This window comes from Myxine glutinosa, chromosome 6, assembly GCF_964187855.1.
Source record: "Myxine glutinosa chromosome 6, kmMyxGlut1.1, whole genome shotgun sequence".
Taxonomy (NCBI): Eukaryota; Metazoa; Chordata; class Myxini; order Myxiniformes; family Myxinidae; genus Myxine; species Myxine glutinosa.
The window spans coordinates 155296717-155318716 of NC_136266.1; the positions used below are offsets into that span (position 1 = coordinate 155296717).

At 42.2% G+C, this 22000-nt stretch overlaps 1 protein-coding gene across 1 annotated transcript in view; it reads right to left on the reverse strand.

The window, feature by feature from the left end:
- LOC137428915 (uncharacterized) overlaps window positions 1-22000 on the reverse strand; it is a 177483-nt gene that overhangs the window by 1844 nt on the left and 153639 nt on the right. The window contains exons 2-4 of the mRNA XM_068118784.2: window positions 822-2455; window positions 644-707; window positions 323-497 (exon numbers count right to left, since the gene is read on the reverse strand). Of these exons, the coding sequence (XP_067974885.1) occupies window positions 323-497; window positions 644-707; window positions 822-2455 (1873 nt within the window). The remainder of the gene's footprint in view (window positions 1-322; window positions 498-643; window positions 708-821; window positions 2456-22000) is intronic.

Consider the following 22000-nt stretch of genomic DNA (forward strand, 5'->3'; position numbering starts at 1 on the left):
GTCGTGATGCTCGACTAAGTAGTTGGGGCAGGAATTTGCAATTTGTCCATCGTGCTGGTGATAACTCGCCTACTCTTCGCGAAGGACACCGTGGCATCTTTAAAATTCCACAAACTCTCGCCGCCAGACGGGACTCCCAGTTTTAATGTCTATCTGAGGGACGGCACACACATCGGTGAATCACCCTGCCTACGAAACACCGGGATGACGGTTTCTAGCTAGGTCGAGATTCGAACCTAGGCTAGATGGCTTAGAGATGAGTGTCTCACCAACATAATGACTGGCTCAAAAACCCTTATGTGCAAATTATGCTGTGTCACACCTTTTTGACAGTTGGCACAGATGGGTTGAGTGGCATCCTGGCTCGGGGTCTGGTTCTGCGAACGCTTTGCAGAACCGCGTGTTGGGCGGCCACATATGCGGCAGGGAAGTCGTTCCTGATGACGCAACATGTGCGCACGAAGTCGATCCTTGGTGGCAAATGTTGATTCACAAGTCTGCACATTTAAAAAAAAAAAAAAAAGGTGAAAGAGGATCAAAATGAAAGAAAATGGCACATAGCAAACAAGTGCAAATTTTTCCGACATTGAAGGCTGTGGTATTATTGCGCACGAGTCTGTTGCTGTGCATGCAGGGTACTTGCCGGACACGTGAATGGCCGTTCCGTTGAATGAACTCGTTTCACATGATTGTTTAAATGGTCTCGCCTGCGAGAATTAAAGATGCGAATGTTTAAACAGTGCAAAGTTGGTTGATATTGCCAAAGGAATTTCAATTTCAAACCACCCCGGGCTTAACACGGCTTAAATGCAACAACTCACCGAGAAAACCTTTTCTCGCAATTTTGGCAGCAAAAGGGCCTCTCGACACCAGCCTCATGGGCACGGACGTGTGAAGCCATGCGATCCTGCCGTTTGAAGCGTTTCTGGCAAATGGGGCATTCATGGGGCCTCTCATCCGAATGGGACAGCTTGTGGCGGTTCAGATGATAAACATCACGAAAGGCTTTACTACAAACTTCGCAAATGTGATTCCTCTTTACAACTCGTTTCACAGCAGATCCGTTTACAGCATTTTTGGACTTCTTATTCGAAGCAGCGGGAACGGCATTTGTTCCAACAGCATTTTGAAATTGTGTAGTTGTAGCGACTGGTGTAAATTGGGTTCCTTCTGAGTTAGCTATCTGAATAGGAAACTCTGTTTTTACAAAGTGAGCAAGAGAGTCATTGCCAGATGGTATTTCAAAGTTGGCAGCTGCAGTACTGTTTCCCACAATGGTAACATACTGTGCCGCTGGAGAACCAGCTGCAGTTGCCACAAATTGTGGTGATCCCACACAAGAGGTGGGAGCAGTTACGTAGCGCTCCGAGATGACACCAGCTCCCATGGGACTCACAAACTGTACCGGTTTCACGTTACTCTCAGTGGATGCCACAAACTGCGTGTGTGCCACACACCCTTCAGATGAAATGACGAAGTGTGCCGGCATTACGGCAGTGGCAGGAGTTGTGACCAGCTGAGCCTGAGAGCCTGCTAATGTGACCAGCTGTGCGGGTGTTACGGTGGTGCACCCAGTTGTGACGAACTGCACCTGTGCGTTTGCTGTGCAAGCCCCAGAGTCAACTCGAGGTGTGACAGCATCTGGATTACAGGCCAAAGTTACAAACTGTGAAGAAGCGGCCGAACTGCCGAGTGTATTAAGGAAATGTGCTGGTGCAATCCCAGTGGTGGCAGACGTGACAACCTGTGAGTGTTTTTCTATAGCAGACATGGACTCCAACTGGGCGGAGGTAACGGATGATGAAAACTGTTCAGGATTGGTGTTGGCCTCTGTGTTAGTATAGGCACTATTGCTAACAACAGCGGCATCAGCTGCTGTAAACTGAGTGGGTGTTCCACCGGCTACAGATGATGTCTCAAATGAGGAAGAAGAGCCACTATTATTTGCTACCGTTACAAGTGACACAGACGTACCACTGGTGGAGTTCGATGTTGAAAACTGTGGCGATGAAACACCAGCGGCTGTCCCACCTTTTTGATCTGCGGCTGTCTTGCTTTTATTCTTAGTGTGAATGAGTTCGTGTCTTCTCAAATGGTACCTATCTTTGAATTCTTTGCAACAATACGAGCAAGGAAACGGTGTTCTGGCCTTGGGTTTGTCTGTTGCAGAAGGCGTTTGCTGTGGACGAGTCTCCACAGGAGGATTTGTCGGTGTGTGGGATTCGAGCGAACAAGCCACCGGCGGGCGAGACTCAATGGTCCCGGCCACAGCAGGTCGAGTCTCTTGTGCGGGGACCGTCTGGGGTCGCGTCTCTACGGTTTCTTGGCCCTGTCGTGGCTGAGTGTACAGTTGGAGAGGTACAGCTTGGCCAAGCCCACTCACATCAGGCTGCACTCCAACAGCCGACTGCAACATCTGCAAGAAGTCTTGTGGCTGTTGAGAAACCCTGTTCAGCTGCAAAGAGAAATGTATTATTAAAACAAAAACAGTTGCAGGAAATCAAATTGAGTGAAAAGGTTTATTCTGCGATGTAACATTTATAACAGTACAATTAATCCATTTTCTATTGCTGTCGTTGTGAATGATTCCAAACAAGAAGACGTCACCCCTCCCAAAAAAAAAAAGTTGCAATGGATACATCAAATTGTCCATTTCATTAACATTGTAATTGAAGATCTTAATCAAAGCTCAGGTCAATCGGATTAAAATTGAGGATTTTTCAGATGAAAATTGATGATTTTAGGAGTTTGACCTTGAGTTGACCTTTGACCTTTTGACCTCAAAAATAGTTTGTTTCCAAATTCAGTGAAGCGCTATGTAATTGCTGTTTAATTTCCAAGTTAATAAAATGAAAAGTGATGATTTTTTCAGATGAAAATTGATGATTTTAGAAGTTTGACATTGAGTGGACCTTTGACCTTTTGACCTCAAAAATAGTGGGTTTCCAAATGCAGTGATGCACTATGGAAATACTGTTAAATTTTCAAGTCAATCGGATGAAAATTGATGATTTTTCAGATGAAAATTGATCATTTTAGAAGTTTGACCTTGAATTGACTTTTGACCTCAAAAATAGTTAGTTTCCCAATTTAGTGACCCAATGTGCAAATGCTGTTCAATTTTCAAGTCAATTGGATGAAAATTGACGATTTGTCAGATGAAAATGTATGATTTTGGAAGCTTCACCTTGAGTTGACCTTTGACCTTTTGACCTCGGAAGTAGTTGGTTTCCCAGTTTCGTGACTCAATATACAAATGTTGTTCAATTTTCAAGTCAATCAGATGAAAAATGGCGATTTTAGAAATATGACCTCCAGATGACCTTCGACCTCAAAATCAATGGGCTTCTCAAATGTGACAACCTTTACAACTTGGTGAAGTTTCATGATGATTGCTTTAGAATTGTGACCTGCAGGCGAGTGACAAACAGACAGAATAACAGACACAACTGACCAATAATGATGGCATAACTTTGCAAACAATGTTAGATAGTTGGCTGACGCGACGACCTGTGTGTTTTTTCTATAGCAGACCATGGACACCAACTGGGTAACGGATGATGAAAACTCTTCTGGACTGGTATTAGCCTCTGCCAAATAAATATTTATTTATTCCACCATGATTTGCTAAATAGAGACATTGATGCTGGTTCGAAGTCAGATACGAGGGGCTGAGATTTCCATCGTATTATTAGTCTTCATCATTTTGTTCCACTTGTTCCTTTCCATCTGATATTTATGCTTGCTATTAAACGGCAGCACGTTAAGAGCTTGTTTTCTATATTTCATAAAGCTTGTCTGATATTCAATGAAATCGCACTTATCGCACTATGTTGTTGATGATATCGGAACCAACACATTGCCCGATACATTGTTATGATGAAAGGCACTTAATATCATTGACCAATCATTGACCAAGGGGATGTCCCAATGCACCCAAATCTCCTGTCCCCTCAAGATGGTGATAATGTTTCTTGTATTGTATTCCAGATTTCCATCTCCTTTACACTCCCACTCAGCCACGAGGGTGCTCAAAAAGTTTGAGGAAAGGAACATTCACTGTCGTATTCGAGCGACGTTATTATTTATCCGGGCTCGTTAAGAACTCGCACGCGTTTCATGAAACTAACATGCTTGTTGTTTCACAGTATCATCCAGAAGATCACTTCATCATATATTTATGGGTGTTCCTAAATTGACCAAAGAGGCGTCATAAAATATTTACTCAAATATTGTGCCGGCTCTAAAGAAATCCACGACCGCATGGTGGCCATGTACGGTGAAGGCGGCCCCTCATGTTCTACAACAGCCAAATTTGTAGCTGACTTTAGGCATGGATGCAAGTCCCTTGAAGATAACCCTGGGCCAAGGCAGACAGACAGCTGTTGTCCAGCTTGAGGCAGTAACGACGGAGGATCGCCAGAATCAGGTTGCCAAATTATCCACACAACTTGGAATTTCTCAATGCAGCATTTCACCAGTACCAATGAACACTTGGGAATGTTCCAAGTCTCAGCAAGATGTGTCCCCAAAAATCTCGACAGCGACGGACGGCATCATGTCGTAAGCTTGTCGAACCGTTCACAGCGACGCAGCTCATTTTATCACTCCTGTGAAGACCGGTGATGAAAAATGGCTTCAAGTTTGGGTTCCTGAAACCAAATCGGAAGCCGTACAATAGAAAGGCAAATGCATCACAAGCGCACAATAAATTTCCCAACGAACTTGCAGCCAGCAAGACCATGGCCTCGATTTTCTAGGATGCGAATGGAACTCTGCTACTTGTTTATACGCATCACGAAATTACAATTACAGGGGAATGTCATGCCAGCCTAATGCAAAAGCTGACGGGCCATCACGGATACACTCCGAAGGATGCCGGCCAAAGGTGTGGTCCTCCCTCACAACAAGCAGCCTGTGCAAAAAGCCCATGTCGCACGGACTACCGGTCGTGACCGTGGCTTTGACAAGTCTGAGCAGCCCTCAACAGCCTGCACTCACGCGTTCACCGAAGAGGAGGAAATGATCAAAATAACCGAGACATGGCTGAAGGAGTAAACTGAAAACTTCTATTTTCGTGGCGTGGACACTTTGAAGGACTACTAGAGCAATTGCATCGAAGTCAAGGCGAGAAAGTAGAAGAAGAAGCACTCCTTTCGAGTCTTCGGACGCATAGGGCTGCCGAGGCAGTTTTTCCTTTTCTAGGAGGCACAATTCTGGGCACTCAAGCGGTTCATTATTCCCAGTAAGCTGGAAGTCATTTTGTCGACCTCAGAGGGATGGCAGGCCGAGTCAACCCAACTGGTGTTATTTAACGACCCAACAGGGGCTCAAACTCAGGACCCAAAGATCTTAAGCCAGACGCCTTAACAAGTCAAGGAACATTACATGAAAAAAAATTAAATAACTTGGCATGCCGAGGACAGCTCTATGCCGTTCCTTAAACTTTTTGAACTCCCCTTGCATCTAAGTCAGTTGATGAATCTCATTTTGGACTTCCAAAGCAGGATGCAGTTTGTAACTCGAACCGAAGTTCAAACACACAAGTCGAGGGTACATGTCTCCTCCAAATCCAATCAGAGTGAACAAACGTAAAAAATATTCCACACAATCACATGCGCCGTTCTCAATGAGATGTAATGTGAATCGGAGCTCAAATAAATAAACAAATAAATAACCGAGCTGTGCACCGCTCGCATCGCCAAGTATTGCAATGACGGAAGCACATCCAGCTCGGTTATAACAACACAGCTCGGTTATAACAACATAGCTCGGTTATAACAACACAGCTCGGTTATAACAACACACCTCGGTTATAACAACATAGCTCGGTTATAACAACACAGCTCGACTATAACAACATAGCTCGGTTATAACAACACAGCTCGGTTATAACAACACAGCTCGGTTATAACAACACAGCTCGGTTATAACAACACAGCTCGGTTATAACAACATAGCTCGGTTATAACAACACAGCTCGGCTATAACAACACAGCTCGGTTATAACAACACAGCTAGGTTATATCAACACAGCTCGGCTATAACAACACAGCTCGGTTATAACAACATAGCTCGGTTATAACAACACAGCTAGGTTATATCAACACAGCTCGGCTATAACAACACAGCTCGGTTATAACAACATAGCTCGGTTATAACAACACAGCTAGGTTATATCAACACAGCTAGGTTATAACAACACAGCTCGGCTATAACAACACAGCTCGGTTATAACAACACAGCTCGGCTATAACAACACAGCTCGGCTATAACAACATAGCTCGGTTATAACAACACAGCTCGGTGATAACAACACAGCTCGGCTATAACAACACAGCTCGGCTATAACAACACAGCTCGGTTATAACAACACAGCTCGGTGATAACAACATAGCTCGGTTATAACAACACAGCTCGGTTATAACAACACAGCTCGGTTATAACAACACAGCTCGGTTATAACAACACAGCTCGGTTATAACAACACAGCTCGGCTATAACAACACAGCTCGGCTGTAACAACACAGCTCGGCTATAACAACACAGCTCGGCTATAACAACACAGCTAGGTTATAACAACACAGCTCGGTGATAACAACACAGCTCGGTGATAACAACATAGCTCGGTTATAACAACACAGCTCGGTTATAACAACACAGCTCGGTTATAACAACATAGCTCGGTTATAACAACACAGCTCGGTTATAACAACACAGCTCAGCTATAACAACACAGCTCGGCTATAACAACACAGCTCGGTTATAACAACATAGCTCGGCTATAACAACACAGCTCGGTTATAACAACACAGCTCGGTTATAACAATACAGCTCGGTTATAACAACACAGCTCGGTTATAACAACACAGCTCGGCTATAACAACACAGCTCGGTTATAACAACATAGCTCGGTTATAACAACACAGCTCGGCTATAACAACACAGCTCGGTTATAACAACATAGCTCGGTTATAACAACACAGCTCGGCTATAACAACATAGCTCGGTTATAACAACATAGCTCGGTTATAACAACACAGCTAGGTTATATCAACACAGCTAGGTTATAACAACATAGCTCGGTTATAACAACACAGCTCGGCTATAACAACATAGCTCGGTTATAACAACATAGCTCGGTTATAACAACACAGCTCGGCTATAACAACACAGCTCGGTTATAACAACACAGCTCGGTTATAACAACACAGCTCGGTTATAACAACATAGCTCGGTTATAACAACACAGCTCGGCTATAACAACACAGCTCGGTTATAACAACACAGCTCGGTTATAACAACACAGCTCGGTTATAACAACACAGCTCGGCTATAACAACACAGCTCGGCTATAACAACACAGCTCGGTTATAACAACACAGCTCGGTTATAACAACACAGCTCGGCTATAACAACACAGCTCGGTTATAACAACACAGCTCGGTTATAACAACACAGCTCGGTTATAACAACATAGCTCGGTTATAACAACACAGCTCGGTTATAACAACACAGCTCGGTTATAACAACACAGCTCGGTTATAACAACACAGCTAGGTTATATCAACACAGCTCGGCTATAACAACACAGCTCGGTTATAACAACATAGCTCGGTTATAACAACACAGCTAGGTTATATCAACACAGCTAGGTTATAACAACACAGCTCAGCTATAACAACACAGCTCGGTTATAACAACACAGCTCGGTTATATCAACACAGCTCGGCTATAACAACACAGCTCGGTTATAACAACATAGCTCGGTTATAACAACACAGCTAGGTTATATCAACACAGCTAGGTTATAACAACACAGCTCGGCTATAACAACACAGCTCGGTTATAACAACACAGCTCGGCTATAACAACACAGCTCGGCTATAACAACATAGCTCGGTTATAACAACACAGCTCGGTGATAACAACACAGCTCGGCTATAACAACACAGCTCGGCTATAACAACACAGCTCGGTTATAACAACACAGCTCGGTGATAACAACATAGCTCGGTTATAACAACACAGCTCGGTTATAACAACACAGCTCGGTTATAACAACATAGCTCGGTTATAACAACACAGCTCGGTTATAACAACACAGCTCGGCTATAACAACACAGCTCGGCTGTAACAACACAGCTCGGCTATAACAACACAGCTCGGCTATAACAACACAGCTAGGTTATAACAACACAGCTCGGTGATAACAACACAGCTCGGTGATAACAACATAGCTCGGTTATAACAACACAGCTCGGTTATAACAACATAGCTCGGTTATAACAACACAGCTCGGTTATAACAACACAGCTCGGCTATAACAACACAGCTCGGCTGTAACAACACAGCTCGGCTATAACAACACAGCTCGGCTATAACAACACAGCTCGGCTATAACAACACAGCTCGGTTATATCAACACAGCTCGGCTATAACAACACAGCTCGGTTATAACAACATAGCTCGGTTATAACAACACAGCTAGGTTATATCAACACAGCTAGGTTATAACAACACAGCTCGGCTATAACAACACAGCTCGGTTATAACAACACAGCTCGGCTATAACAACACAGCTCGGTTATAACAACATAGCTCGGTTATAACAACACAGCTAGGTTATATCAACACAGCTAGGTTATAACAACACAGCTCGGCTATAACAACACAGCTCGGTTATAACAACACAGCTCGGCTATAACAACACAGCTCGGCTATAACAACATAGCTCGGTTATAACAACACAGCTCGGTGATAACAACACAGCTCGGCTATAACAACACAGCTCGGCTATAACAACACAGCTCGGTTATAACAACACAGCTCGGTGATAACAACATAGCTCGGTTATAACAACACAGCTCGGTTATAACAACACAGCTCGGTTATAACAACACAGCTCGGTTATAACAACACAGCTCGGTTATAACAACACAGCTCGGCTATAACAACACAGCTCGGCTGTAACAACACAGCTCGGCTATAACAACACAGCTCGGCTATAACAACACAGCTAGGTTATAACAACACAGCTCGGTGATAACAACACAGCTCGGTGATAACAACATAGCTCGGTTATAACAACACAGCTCGGTTATAACAACATAGCTCGGTTATAACAACACAGCTCGGTTATAACAACACAGCTCGGCTATAACAACACAGCTCGGCTGTAACAACACAGCTCGGCTATAACAACACAGCTCGGCTATAACAACACAGCTCGGCTATAACAACACAGCTCGGCTATAACAACACAGCTCGGCTATAACAACACAGCTCGGTTATAACAACATAGCTCGGCTATAACAACACAGCTCGGTTATAACAACACAGCTCGGTTATAACAATACAGCTCGGTTATAACAACACAGCTCGGTTATAACAACACAGCTCGGCTATAACAACACAGCTCGGTTATAACAACATAGCTCGGTTATAACAACACAGCTCGGCTATAACAACACAGCTCGGTTATAACAACATAGCTCGGTTATAACAACACAGCTCGGCTATAACAACATAGCTCGGTTATAACAACATAGCTCGGTTATAACAACACAGCTAGGTTATATCAACACAGCTAGGTTATAACAACATAGCTCGGTTATAACAACACAGCTCGGCTATAACAACATAGCTTGGTTATAACAACATAGCTCGGTTATAACAACACAGCTCGGCTATAACAACACAGCTCGGTTATAACAACACAGCTCGGTTATAACAACACAGCTCGGTTATAACAACATAGCTCGGTTATAACAACACAGCTCGGCTATAACAACACAGCTTGGTTATAACAACACAGCTCGGTTATAACAACACAGCTCGGTTATAACAACACAGCTCGGCTATAACAACACAGCTCGGCTATAACAACACAGCTCGGTTATAACAACACAGCTCGGTTATAACAACACAGCTCGGCTATAACAACACAGCTCGGTTATAACAACACAGCTCGGTTATAACAACACAGCTCGGTTATAACAACATAGCTCGGTTATAACAACACAGCTCGGTTATAACAACACAGCTCGGTTATAACAACACAGCTCGGTTATAACAACACAGCTAGGTTATATCAACACAGCTCGGCTATAACAACACAGCTCGGTTATAACAACATAGCTCGGTTATAACAACACAGCTAGGTTATATCAACACAGCTAGGTTATAACAACACAGCTCGGCTATAACAACACAGCTCGGTTATAACAACACAGCTCGGTTATATCAACACAGCTCGGCTATAACAACACAGCTCGGTTATAACAACATAGCTCGGTTATAACAACACAGCTAGGTTATATCAACACAGCTAGGTTATAACAACACAGCTCGGCTATAACAACACAGCTCGGTTATAACAACACAGCTCGGCTATAACAACACAGCTCGGCTATAACAACATAGCTCGGTTATAACAACACAGCTCGGTGATAACAACACAGCTCGGCTATAACAACACAGCTCGGCTATAACAACACAGCTCGGTTATAACAACACAGCTCGGTGATAACAACATAGCTCGGTTATAACAACACAGCTCGGTTATAACAACACAGCTCGGTTATAACAACATAGCTCGGTTATAACAACACAGCTCGGTTATAACAACACAGCTCGGCTATAACAACACAGCTCGGCTGTAACAACACAGCTCGGCTATAACAACACAGCTCGGCTATAACAACACAGCTAGGTTATAACAACACAGCTCGGTGATAACAACACAGCTCGGTGATAACAACATAGCTCGGTTATAACAACACAGCTCGGTTATAACAACATAGCTCGGTTATAACAACACAGCTCGGTTATAACAACACAGCTCGGCTATAACAACACAGCTCGGCTGTAACAACACAGCTCGGCTATAACAACACAGCTCGGCTATAACAACACAGCTCGGCTATAACAACACAGCTCGGCTATAACAACACAGCTCGGCTATAACAACACAGCTCGGTTATAACAACACAGCTCGGTTATAACAACACAGCTCGGTTATAACAATACAGCTCGGTTATAACAACACAGCTCGGTTATAACAACACAGCTCGGCTATAACAACACAGCTCGGTTATAACAACATAGCTCGGTTATAACAACACAGCTCGGCTATAACAACACAGCTCGGTTATAACAACATAGCTCGGTTATAACAACACAGCTCGGCTATAACAACATAGCTCGGTTATAACAACATAGCTCGGTTATAACAACACAGCTAGGTTATATCAACACAGCTAGGTTATAACAACATAGCTCGGTTATAACAACACAGCTCGGCTATAACAACATAGCTCGGTTATAACAACATAGCTCGGTTATAACAACACAGCTCGGCTATAACAACACAGCTCGGTTATAACAACACAGCTCGGTTATAACAACACAGCTCGGTTATAACAACACAGCTCGGTTATAACAACACAGCTCGGTTATAACAACACAGCTCGGCTATAACAACACAGCTCGGTTATAACAACATAGCTCGGTTATAACAACACAGCTCGGCTATAACAACACAGCTCGGTTATAACAACATAGCTCGGTTATAACAACACAGCTCGGCTATAACAACATAGCTCGGTTATAACAACATAGCTCGGTTATAACAACACAGCTAGGTTATATCAACACAGCTAGGTTATAACAACATAGCTCGGTTATAACAACACAGCTCGGCTATAACAACATAGCTCGGTTATAACAACACAGCTCGGTTATAACAACACAGCTCGGTTATAACAACACAGCTCGGTTATAACAACACAGCTCGGTTATAACAACACAGCTCGGCTATAACAACACAGCTCGGTTATAACAACATAGCTCGGTTATAACAACACAGCTCGGCTATAACAACACAGCTCGGTTATAACAACACAGCTAGGTTATATCAACACAGCTAGGTTATAACAACATAGCTCGGTTATAACAACACAGCTCGGCTATAACAACATAGCTCGGTTATAACAACACAGCTCGGTGATAACAACACAGCTCGGTTATAACAACACAGCTCGGCGATAACAACACAGCTCGGTTATAACAACATAGCTCGGTTATAACAACACAGCTCGGCTATAACAACACAGCTCGGTTATAACAATATAGCTCGGTTATAACAACACAGCTCGGTTATAACAACACAGCTCGGTTATAACAACACACCTCGATGATAACAACATAGCTCGGTTATAACAACACAGCTCGGTGATAACAACATAGCTCGGTTATAACAACATAGCTCGGTTATAACAACATAGCTCGGTTATAACAACACAGCTCGGTTATAACAACACAGCTCGGTTATAACAACACAGCTCGGTTATAACAACATAGCTCGGTTATAACAACATAGCTCGGTTATAACAACATAGCTCGGTTATAACAACACAGCTCGGTTATAACAACATCGCTCGGTTGTAACAACATAGCTCGGTTGTAACAACACAGCTCGGTTATAACAACATAGCTCGGTTATAACAACAAAGCTCGGTTATAACAACACAGCTAGGTTATAACAACACAGCTCGGTGATAACAACACAGCTCGGTTATAACAACACAGCTCGGTTATAACAACACAGCTCGGTGATAACAACACAGCTCGGTTATAACAACACAGCTCGGTTATAACAACACAGCTCGGTGATAACAACACAGCTCGGTTCTAACAACACAGCTCGGTTATAACAACACAGCTCGGTTATAACAACACAGCTCGGTTATAACAACACAGCTCGGTGATAACAACACAGCTCGGTTATAACAACACAGCTCGGTTATAACAACAAAGCTCGGTGATAACAACACAGCTCGGTTATAACAACACAGCTCGGTGATAACAACACAGCTCGGTTATAACAACACAGCTCGGTTATAACAACACAGCTCGGTTATAACAACACAGCTCGGTTATAACAACATAGCTCGGTTATAACAACACAGCTCGGTTATAACAACACAGCTCGGTTATAACAACACAGCTCGGTTATAACAACACAGCTCGGTTATAACAACATAGCTCGGTTATAACAACATAGCTAGGTTATAACAACACAGCTCGGTTATAACAACACAGCTCGGTGATAACAACACAGCTCGGTTATAACAACACAGCTCGGTTATAACAACACAGCTCGGTGATAACAACACAGCTCGGTGATAACAACACAGCTCGGTTATAACAACACAGCTCGGTTATAACAACACACCTCGGTGATAACAACACAGCTCGGTTATAACAACACAGCTCGGTTATAACAACACAGCTCGGTGATAACAACACAGCTCGGTTATAACAACACAGCTCGGTTATAACAACACAGCTCGGTTATAACAACACAGCTCGGTTATAACAACATAGCTCGGTTATAACAACATAGCTAGGTTATAACAACACAGCTCGGTTATAACAACACAGCTCGGTGATAACAACACAGCTCGGTTATAACAACACAGCTCGGTGATAACAACACAGCTCGGTTATAACAACACAGCTCGGTGATAACAACACAGCTCGGTTATAACAACACAGCTCGGTTATAACAACACAGCTCGGTTATAACAACACAGCTCGGTTATAACAACACAGCTCGGTTATAACAACACAGCTCGGTTATAACAACACAGCTCGGTTATAACAACACAGCTCGGTGATAACAACACAGCTCGGTTATAACAACATAGCTCGGTTATAACAACACAGCTCGGTTATAACAACACAGCTCGGTTATAACAACACAGCTCGGTTATAACAACATAGCTCGGTTATAACAACATAGCTCGGTTATAACAACACAGCTCGGTTATAACAACACAGCTCGGTTGTAACAACATAGCTCGGTTATAACAACACAGCTAGGTTATAACAACACAGCTAGGTTATAACAACACAGCTCGGTGATAACAACATAGCTCGGTTATAACAACACAGCTAGGTTATAACAACACAGCTCGGTGATAACAACATAGCTCGGTTATAACAACACAGCTCGGTGATAACAACATACCTTGGTTATAACAACACAGCTAGGTTATAACAACACAGCTCGGTGATAACAACATAGCTTGGTTATAACAACACAGCTCGGTGATAACAACACAGCTCGGTGATAACAACATAGCTTGGTTATAACAACACAGCTAGGTTATAACAACACAGCTAGGTTATAACAACACAGCTCAGTTGTAACAACATAGCTCGGTTATAACAACACAGCTAGGTTATAACAACACAGCTAGGTTATAACAACACAGCTCAGTGATAACAACATAGCTCGGTTATAACAACACAGCTCGGTGATAACAACATAGCTCGGTTATAACAACACAGCTCGGTGATAACAACACAGCTCGGTGATAACAACAAAGCTCGGTTATAACAACACAGCTAGGTTATAACAACACAGCTCAGTGATAACAACATAGCTCGGTTATAACAACACAGCTCGGTGATAACAACACAGCTCGGTTGTAACAACATAGCTCGGTTATAACAACACAGCTAGGTTATAACAACACAGCTCGGTGATAACAACAAAGCTCGGTTATAACAACACAGCTAGGTTATAACAACACAGCTCGGTGATAACAACATAGCTCGGTTATAACAACACAGCTCGGTTATAACAACACAGCTCGGTTATAACAACACAGCTCGGTTATAACAACACAGCTCGGTTATAACAACACAGCTCGGTTATAACAACACAGCCAGGTTATAATAACACAGCACGGTTATAACAACACAGCTCGGTTATAACAACACAGCTCGGTTATAACAACACAGCTCGGTTATAACAACACAGCCAGGTTATAACAACACAGCTCGGTTATAACAACACAGCTCGGTTATAACAACACAGCACGGTTATAACAACACAGCCAGGTTATAACAACACAGCTCGGTTATAACAACACAGCTAGGTTATAACAACACAGCTAGGTTATAACAACACAGCTAGGTTATAACAACACAGCTCGGTTATAACAACACAGCTCGGTTATAACAACACAGCTCGGTTATAACAACACAGCTCGGTTATAACAACACAGCTCGGTTGTAACAACATAGCTCGGTTATAACAACACAGCTAGGTTATAACAACACAGCTCGGTGATAACAACAAAGCTCGGTTATAACAACACAGCTAGGTTATAACAACACAGCTCGGTGATAACAACATAGCTCGGTTATAACAACACAGCTCGGTTATAACAACACAGCTCGGTTATAACAACACAGCTCGGTTATAACAACACAGCTCGGTTATAACAACACAGCTCGGTTATAACAACACAGCTCGGTTATAACAACACAGCCAGGTTATAATAACACAGCACGGTTATAACAACACAGCTCGGTTATAACAACACAGCTCGGTTATAACAACACAGCTCGGTTATAACAACACAGCCAGGTTATAACAACACAGCTCGGTTATAACAACACAGCTCGGTTATAACAACACAGCTCGGTTATAACAACACAGCCAGGTTATAACAACACAGCTCGGTTATAACAACACAGCTAGGTTATAACAACACAGCTAGGTTATAACAACACAGCTAGGTTATAACAACACAGCTCGGTTATAACAACACAGCTCGGTTATAACAACACAGCTCGGTTATAACAACACAGCTCGGTTATAACAACACAGCCAGGTTATAACAACACAGCTCGGTTATAACAACACAGCTCGGTTATAACAACACAGCTCGGTTATAACAACACAGCTCGGTTATAACAACACAGCTCGGTTATAACAACACAGCCAGGTTATAATAACACAGCACGGTTATAACAACACAGCTCGGTTATAACAACACAGCTCGGTTATAACAACACAGCTCGGTTATAACAACACAGCCAGGTTATAATAACACAGCACGGTTATAACAACACAGCCAGGTTATAACAACACAGCTCGGTTATAACAACACAGCTAGGTTATAACAACACAGCTAGGTTATAACAACACAGCTAGGTTATAACAACACAGCTCGGTTATAACAACACAGCTCGGTTATAACAACACAGCTCGGTTATAACAACACAGCTCGGTTAGAACAACACAGCTCGGTTATAACAACACAGCTCGGTTATAACAACACAGCTCGGTTATAACAACACAGCTAGGTTATAACAACACAGCTAGGTTATAACAACACAGCTAGGTTATAACAACACAGCTAGGTTATAACAACACAGCTAGGTTATAACAACACAGCTAGGTTATAACAACACAGCTAGGTTATAACAACACAGCTAGGTTATATCAGCACAGCTAGGTTATAACAACACAGCTAGGTTATAACAACACAGCTCGGTTATAACAACACAGCTAGGTTATAACAACACAGCTTGGTTATAACAACACAGCTAGGTTATAACAACACAGCTAGGTTACAACAACACAGCTAGGTTACAACAACACAGCTAGGTTAACACAACACAGCTAGGTTATAACAACACAGCTAGGTCATAACAACACAGCTCGGTTATAACAACACAGCTAGGTTATAACAACACAGCTAGGTCATAACAACACAGCTAGGTTATAACAACACAGCTAGGTTATAACAACACAGCTAGGTTATAACAACATAGCTCAGGTATAACAACACAGCCCGGTTTTAACAACATAGCTCGGGTATAACAACACAGCTAGGTTATAACAACATAGCTCGGTTATAACAACACAGCTCGGTGATAACAACATAGCTCGGTTATAACAACACAGCTCGGTGATAACAACATAGGTCGGTTATAACAACACAGCTCGGTGATAACAACATAGCTCGGTTATAACAACACAGCTCGGTGATAACAACACAGCTCGGTGATAACAACACAGCTAGGTTATAACAACACAGCTCGGTTGTAACAACATAGCTCGGTTATAACAACACAGCTCGGTTATAACAACATAGATCGGTTATAACAACACAGCTTGGTTATAACAACACATCTCGGTTATAACAACACAGCTCGGTTATAACAACACAGCTCGGTTACAACAACACAGCTAGGTTATAACAGCACAGCTCGGTTACAACAACACAGCTCGGTTACAACAACAAAGCTAGGTTATAACAGCACAGCTCGGTTACAACACAGCTAGGTTATAACAGCACAGCTCAGTTATAACAACACAGCTAGCTTATAATAACACAGCTAGGTTATAACAACACAGCTCGGTTATAACAACACAGCTCGGTTACAACAACACAGCTGGGTTATAATAACAAAGCTCCGTCATAACAAAAGAGCTCGGTTATAACAACACAGCTCGGTTATAACAGCACAGCTCAGTTATAACAACACAGCTAGCTTATAATAACACAGCTACGTTATAACAACACAGCTCGGTTACAACAACACGGCTCGGTTATAACAACACAGCTCGGTTACAACAACACATCTCGGTTATAACAACACAGCTCGGTTATAACAACACAGCTCGGTTACAACAACACAGCTAGGTTATAACAGCACAGCTCGGTTACAACAACACAGCTCGGTTACAACAACAAAGCTAGGTTATAACAGCACAGCTCGGTTACAACAACACAGCTAGGTTATAACAGCACAGCTCAGTTATAACAACACAGCTAGCTTATAATAACACAGCTAGGTTATAACAACACAGCTCGGTTACAACAACACAGCTGGGTTATAATAACAAAGCTCCGTCATAACAAAAGAGCTCGGTTATAACAACACAGCTCGGTTATAACAGCACAGCTCAGTTATAACAACACAGCTAGCTTATAATAACACAGCTACGTTATAACAACACAGCTCGGTTACAACAACACAGCTCGGTTACAACAACACAGCTCGGTTACAACAACACATCTCGGTTATAACAACACAGCTCGGTTATAACAACACAGCTCGGTTACAACAACACAGCTAGGTTATAACAGCACAGCTCGGTTACAACAACACAGCTCGGTTACAACAACAAAGCTAGGTTATAACAGCACAGCTCGGTTACAACAACACAGCTAGGTTATAACAGCACAGCTCAGTTATAACAACACAGCTAGCTTATAATAACACAGCTAGGTTATAACAACACAGCTCGGTTATAACAACACAGCTCGGTTACAACAACACAGCTGGGTTATAATAACAAAGCTCCGTCATAACAAAAGAGCTCGGTTATAACAACACAGCTCGGTTATAACAGCACAGCTCAGTTATAACAACACAGCTAGCTTATAATAACACAGCTACGTTATAACAACACAGCTCGGTTACAACAATACAGCTCGGTTACAACAACACAGCTTGGTTATTATAACTAAGCTCCGTTATAACAAAACAGCTCGGTTATAACAAAACAGCTCGGTTATAACAACACAGCTCGGTTATAACAACACAGCTCGGTTATAACAACACAGCTCGGTTATAACAACACAGCTCGGTTATAACAACACAGCTCGGTTATAACAACACAGCTCGGTTATAACAACACAGCTCGGTTATAACAACACAGCTCGGTTATAACAACACAGCTCGGTTATAACAACACAGCTCGGTTATAACAACACAGCTAGATGATAACAACACAGCTAGGTTGTAACAACACAGCTCAGTTATATCAGCACAGCTCGGTTATGACAACACAGCTCGGTTATTACAACACAGCTCGGTCATAACAACACAGCTCGGTCATAACAACACAGCTCGGTCATAACAACACAGCTCGGTTACAACAAAACAGCTCGGTTATAACAACACAGCCAGGTTATAACAACACAGCTCGGTTATAACAACACAGCTCGGTCATAACAACACAGCTCGGTCATAACAACACAGCTCGGTCGTAACAACACAGCTCAGTTACAACAAAACAGCTCGGTTATAACAACACAGCTAGGTTATAACAACACAGCTAGGTTATAACAACACAGCTCGGTTATAACAACACAGCTAGGTTATAACAACACAGCTAGGTTATAACAACACAGCTAGGTTATAACAACACAGCTAGGTTATAACAACACAGCTAGGTTATAACAACACAGCTAGGTTATAACAACACAGCTCGGTTATAACAACACAGCTAGGTTATAACAACACAGCTAGGTTATAACAACACAGCTAGGTTATAACAACACAGCTAGGTTATAACAACACAGCTCGGTTATAACAACACAGCTCGGTTATAACAACACAGCTAGGTTATAACAACACAGCTAGGTTATAACAACACAGCTAGGTTATAACAACACAGCTAGGTTATAACAACACAGCTAGGTTATAACAACATAGCTCAGTTATAACAACACAGCTAGGTTATAACAACACAGCTAGGTTATAACAACACAGCTAGGTTATAACAACACAGCTAGGTTATAACAACATAGCTCAGTTATAACAACACAGCGAGGTTATAACAACACAGCTAGGTTATAACAACACAGGTAGGTTATAACAACACAGCTAGGTTATAACAACACAGCTCGGTTATAACAACACAGCTAGGTTATAACAACACAGCTAGGTTATAACAACACAGCTCGGTTATAACAACACAGCTCGGTTATAACAACACAGCTAGGTTATAACAACACAGCTCGGTTATAACAACACGGCTAGGTTATAACAACACGGCTCGGTGACAACAACACAGCTCGGTGACAACAACACAGCTCGGTTATAACAACACAGCTCGGTTATAACAACACAGCTCAGTTATAACAACACAGCTAGGTTATAACAACACAGCTCGGTTATAACAACACAGCTAGGTTATAACAACACAGCTAGGTTATAACAACACAGCTAGGTTATAACAACACAGCTAGGTTATAACAACACAGCTAGGTTATAACAACACAGCTAGGTTATAACAACACAGCTAGGTTATAACAACACAGCTAGGTTATAACAACACAGCTAGGTTATAACAACACAGCTAGGTTATAACAACACAGCTAGGTTATAACAACACAGCTAGGTTATATCAGCACAGCTAGGTTATAACAACACAGCTAGGTTATAACAACACAGCTCGGTTATAACAACACAGCTAGGTTATAACAACACAGCTTGGTTATAACAACACAGCTAGGTTATAACAACACAGCTAGGTTACAACAACACAGCTAGGTTACAACAACACAGCTAGGTTATAACAACACAGCTAGGTTATAACAACACAGCTAGGTCATAACAACACAGCTAGGTTCTAACAACACAGCTAGGTTATAACAACACAGCTAGGTTATAACAATACAGCTAGGTTATAACAACACAGCTCGGTTATAACAACACACCTAGGTTATAACAACACAGCTAGGTTATAACAACACAGCAAGGTTCTAACAACACAGCTAGGTTATAACAACACACCTAGGTCATAACAACACAGCTAGGTCATAACAACACAGCTAGGTCTTAACAACACAGCTAGGTTATAACAACACAGCGAGGTTATAACAACACAGCTAGGTTATAACAACACAGCTAGGTTATAACAACACAGCTAGGTTATAACAACACAGCTAGGTTATAACAACACAGCTCGGTTATAACAACACAGCTAGGTTATAACAACACAGCTAGGTTATAACAACACAGCTAGGTTATAACAACACAGCTAGGTTATAACAACACAGCTAGGTTATAACAACACAGCTAGGTTATAACAACACAGCTCGGTTATAACAACACAGCTCGGTTATAACAACACAGCTCGGTTATAACAACACAGCTCGGTTATAACAAAACAGCTAGGTTATAACAACACAGCTAAGTTATAACAACACAGCTAAGTTATAACAACACAGCTAAGTTATAACAACACAGCTAGGTTATAACAACACAGCTAGGTTATAACAACACAGCTAGGTTATAACAACACAGCTAGGTTATAACAACACAGCTAGGTTATAACAACACAGCTAGGTTATAACAACACAGCTAGGTTATAACAACACAGCTAGGTTATAACAACACAGCTAGGTTATAACAACACAGCTAGGTTATAACAACACAGCTAGGTTATAACAACACAGCTAGGTTATAACAACACAGCTAGGTTATAACAACACAGCTCGGTTATAACAACACAGCTAGGTTATAACAACACAGCTCGGTTATAACAACACAGCTCGGTTATAACAACACAGCTCGGTTATAACAACACAGCTCGGTTATAACAACACAGCTCGGTTATAACAACACAGCTCGGTTATAACAACACAGCTCGGTTATAACAACACAGCTAGGTTATAACAACACAGCTAGGTTATAACAACATAGCTCAGTTATAACAACACAGCTAGGTTATAACAACACAGCTAGGTTATAACAACACAGGTAGGTTATAACAACACAGCTAGGTTATAACAACACAGCTCGGTTATAACAACACAGCTAGGTTATAACAACACAGCTAGGTTATAACAACACAGCTCGGTTATAACAACACAGCTCGGTTATAACAACACAGCTAGGTTATAACAACACAGCTCGGTTATAACAACACAGCTCGGTTATAACAACACAGCTAGGTTATAACAACACAGCTAGGTTATAACAACACAGCTCGGTTATAACAACACAGCTCGGTTATAACAACACAGCTCGGTTATAACAATACAGCTAGGTTATAACAACACAGCTCGGTTATAACAACACAGCTAGGTTATAACAACACAGCTCGGTTATAACAACACAGCTAGGTTATAACAACACAGCTAGGTTATAACAACACAGCTCGGTTATAACAACACAGCTCGGTGACAACAACACAGCTCGGTGACAACAACACAGCTCGGTTATAACAACACAGCTCGGTTATAACAACACGGCTAGGTTATAACAACACGGCTCGGTGACAACAACACAGCTCGGTGACAACAACACAGCTCGGTTATAACAACACAGCTCGGTTATAACAACACAGCTCGGTTATAACAACACAGCTCGGTTATAACAACACAGCTAGGTT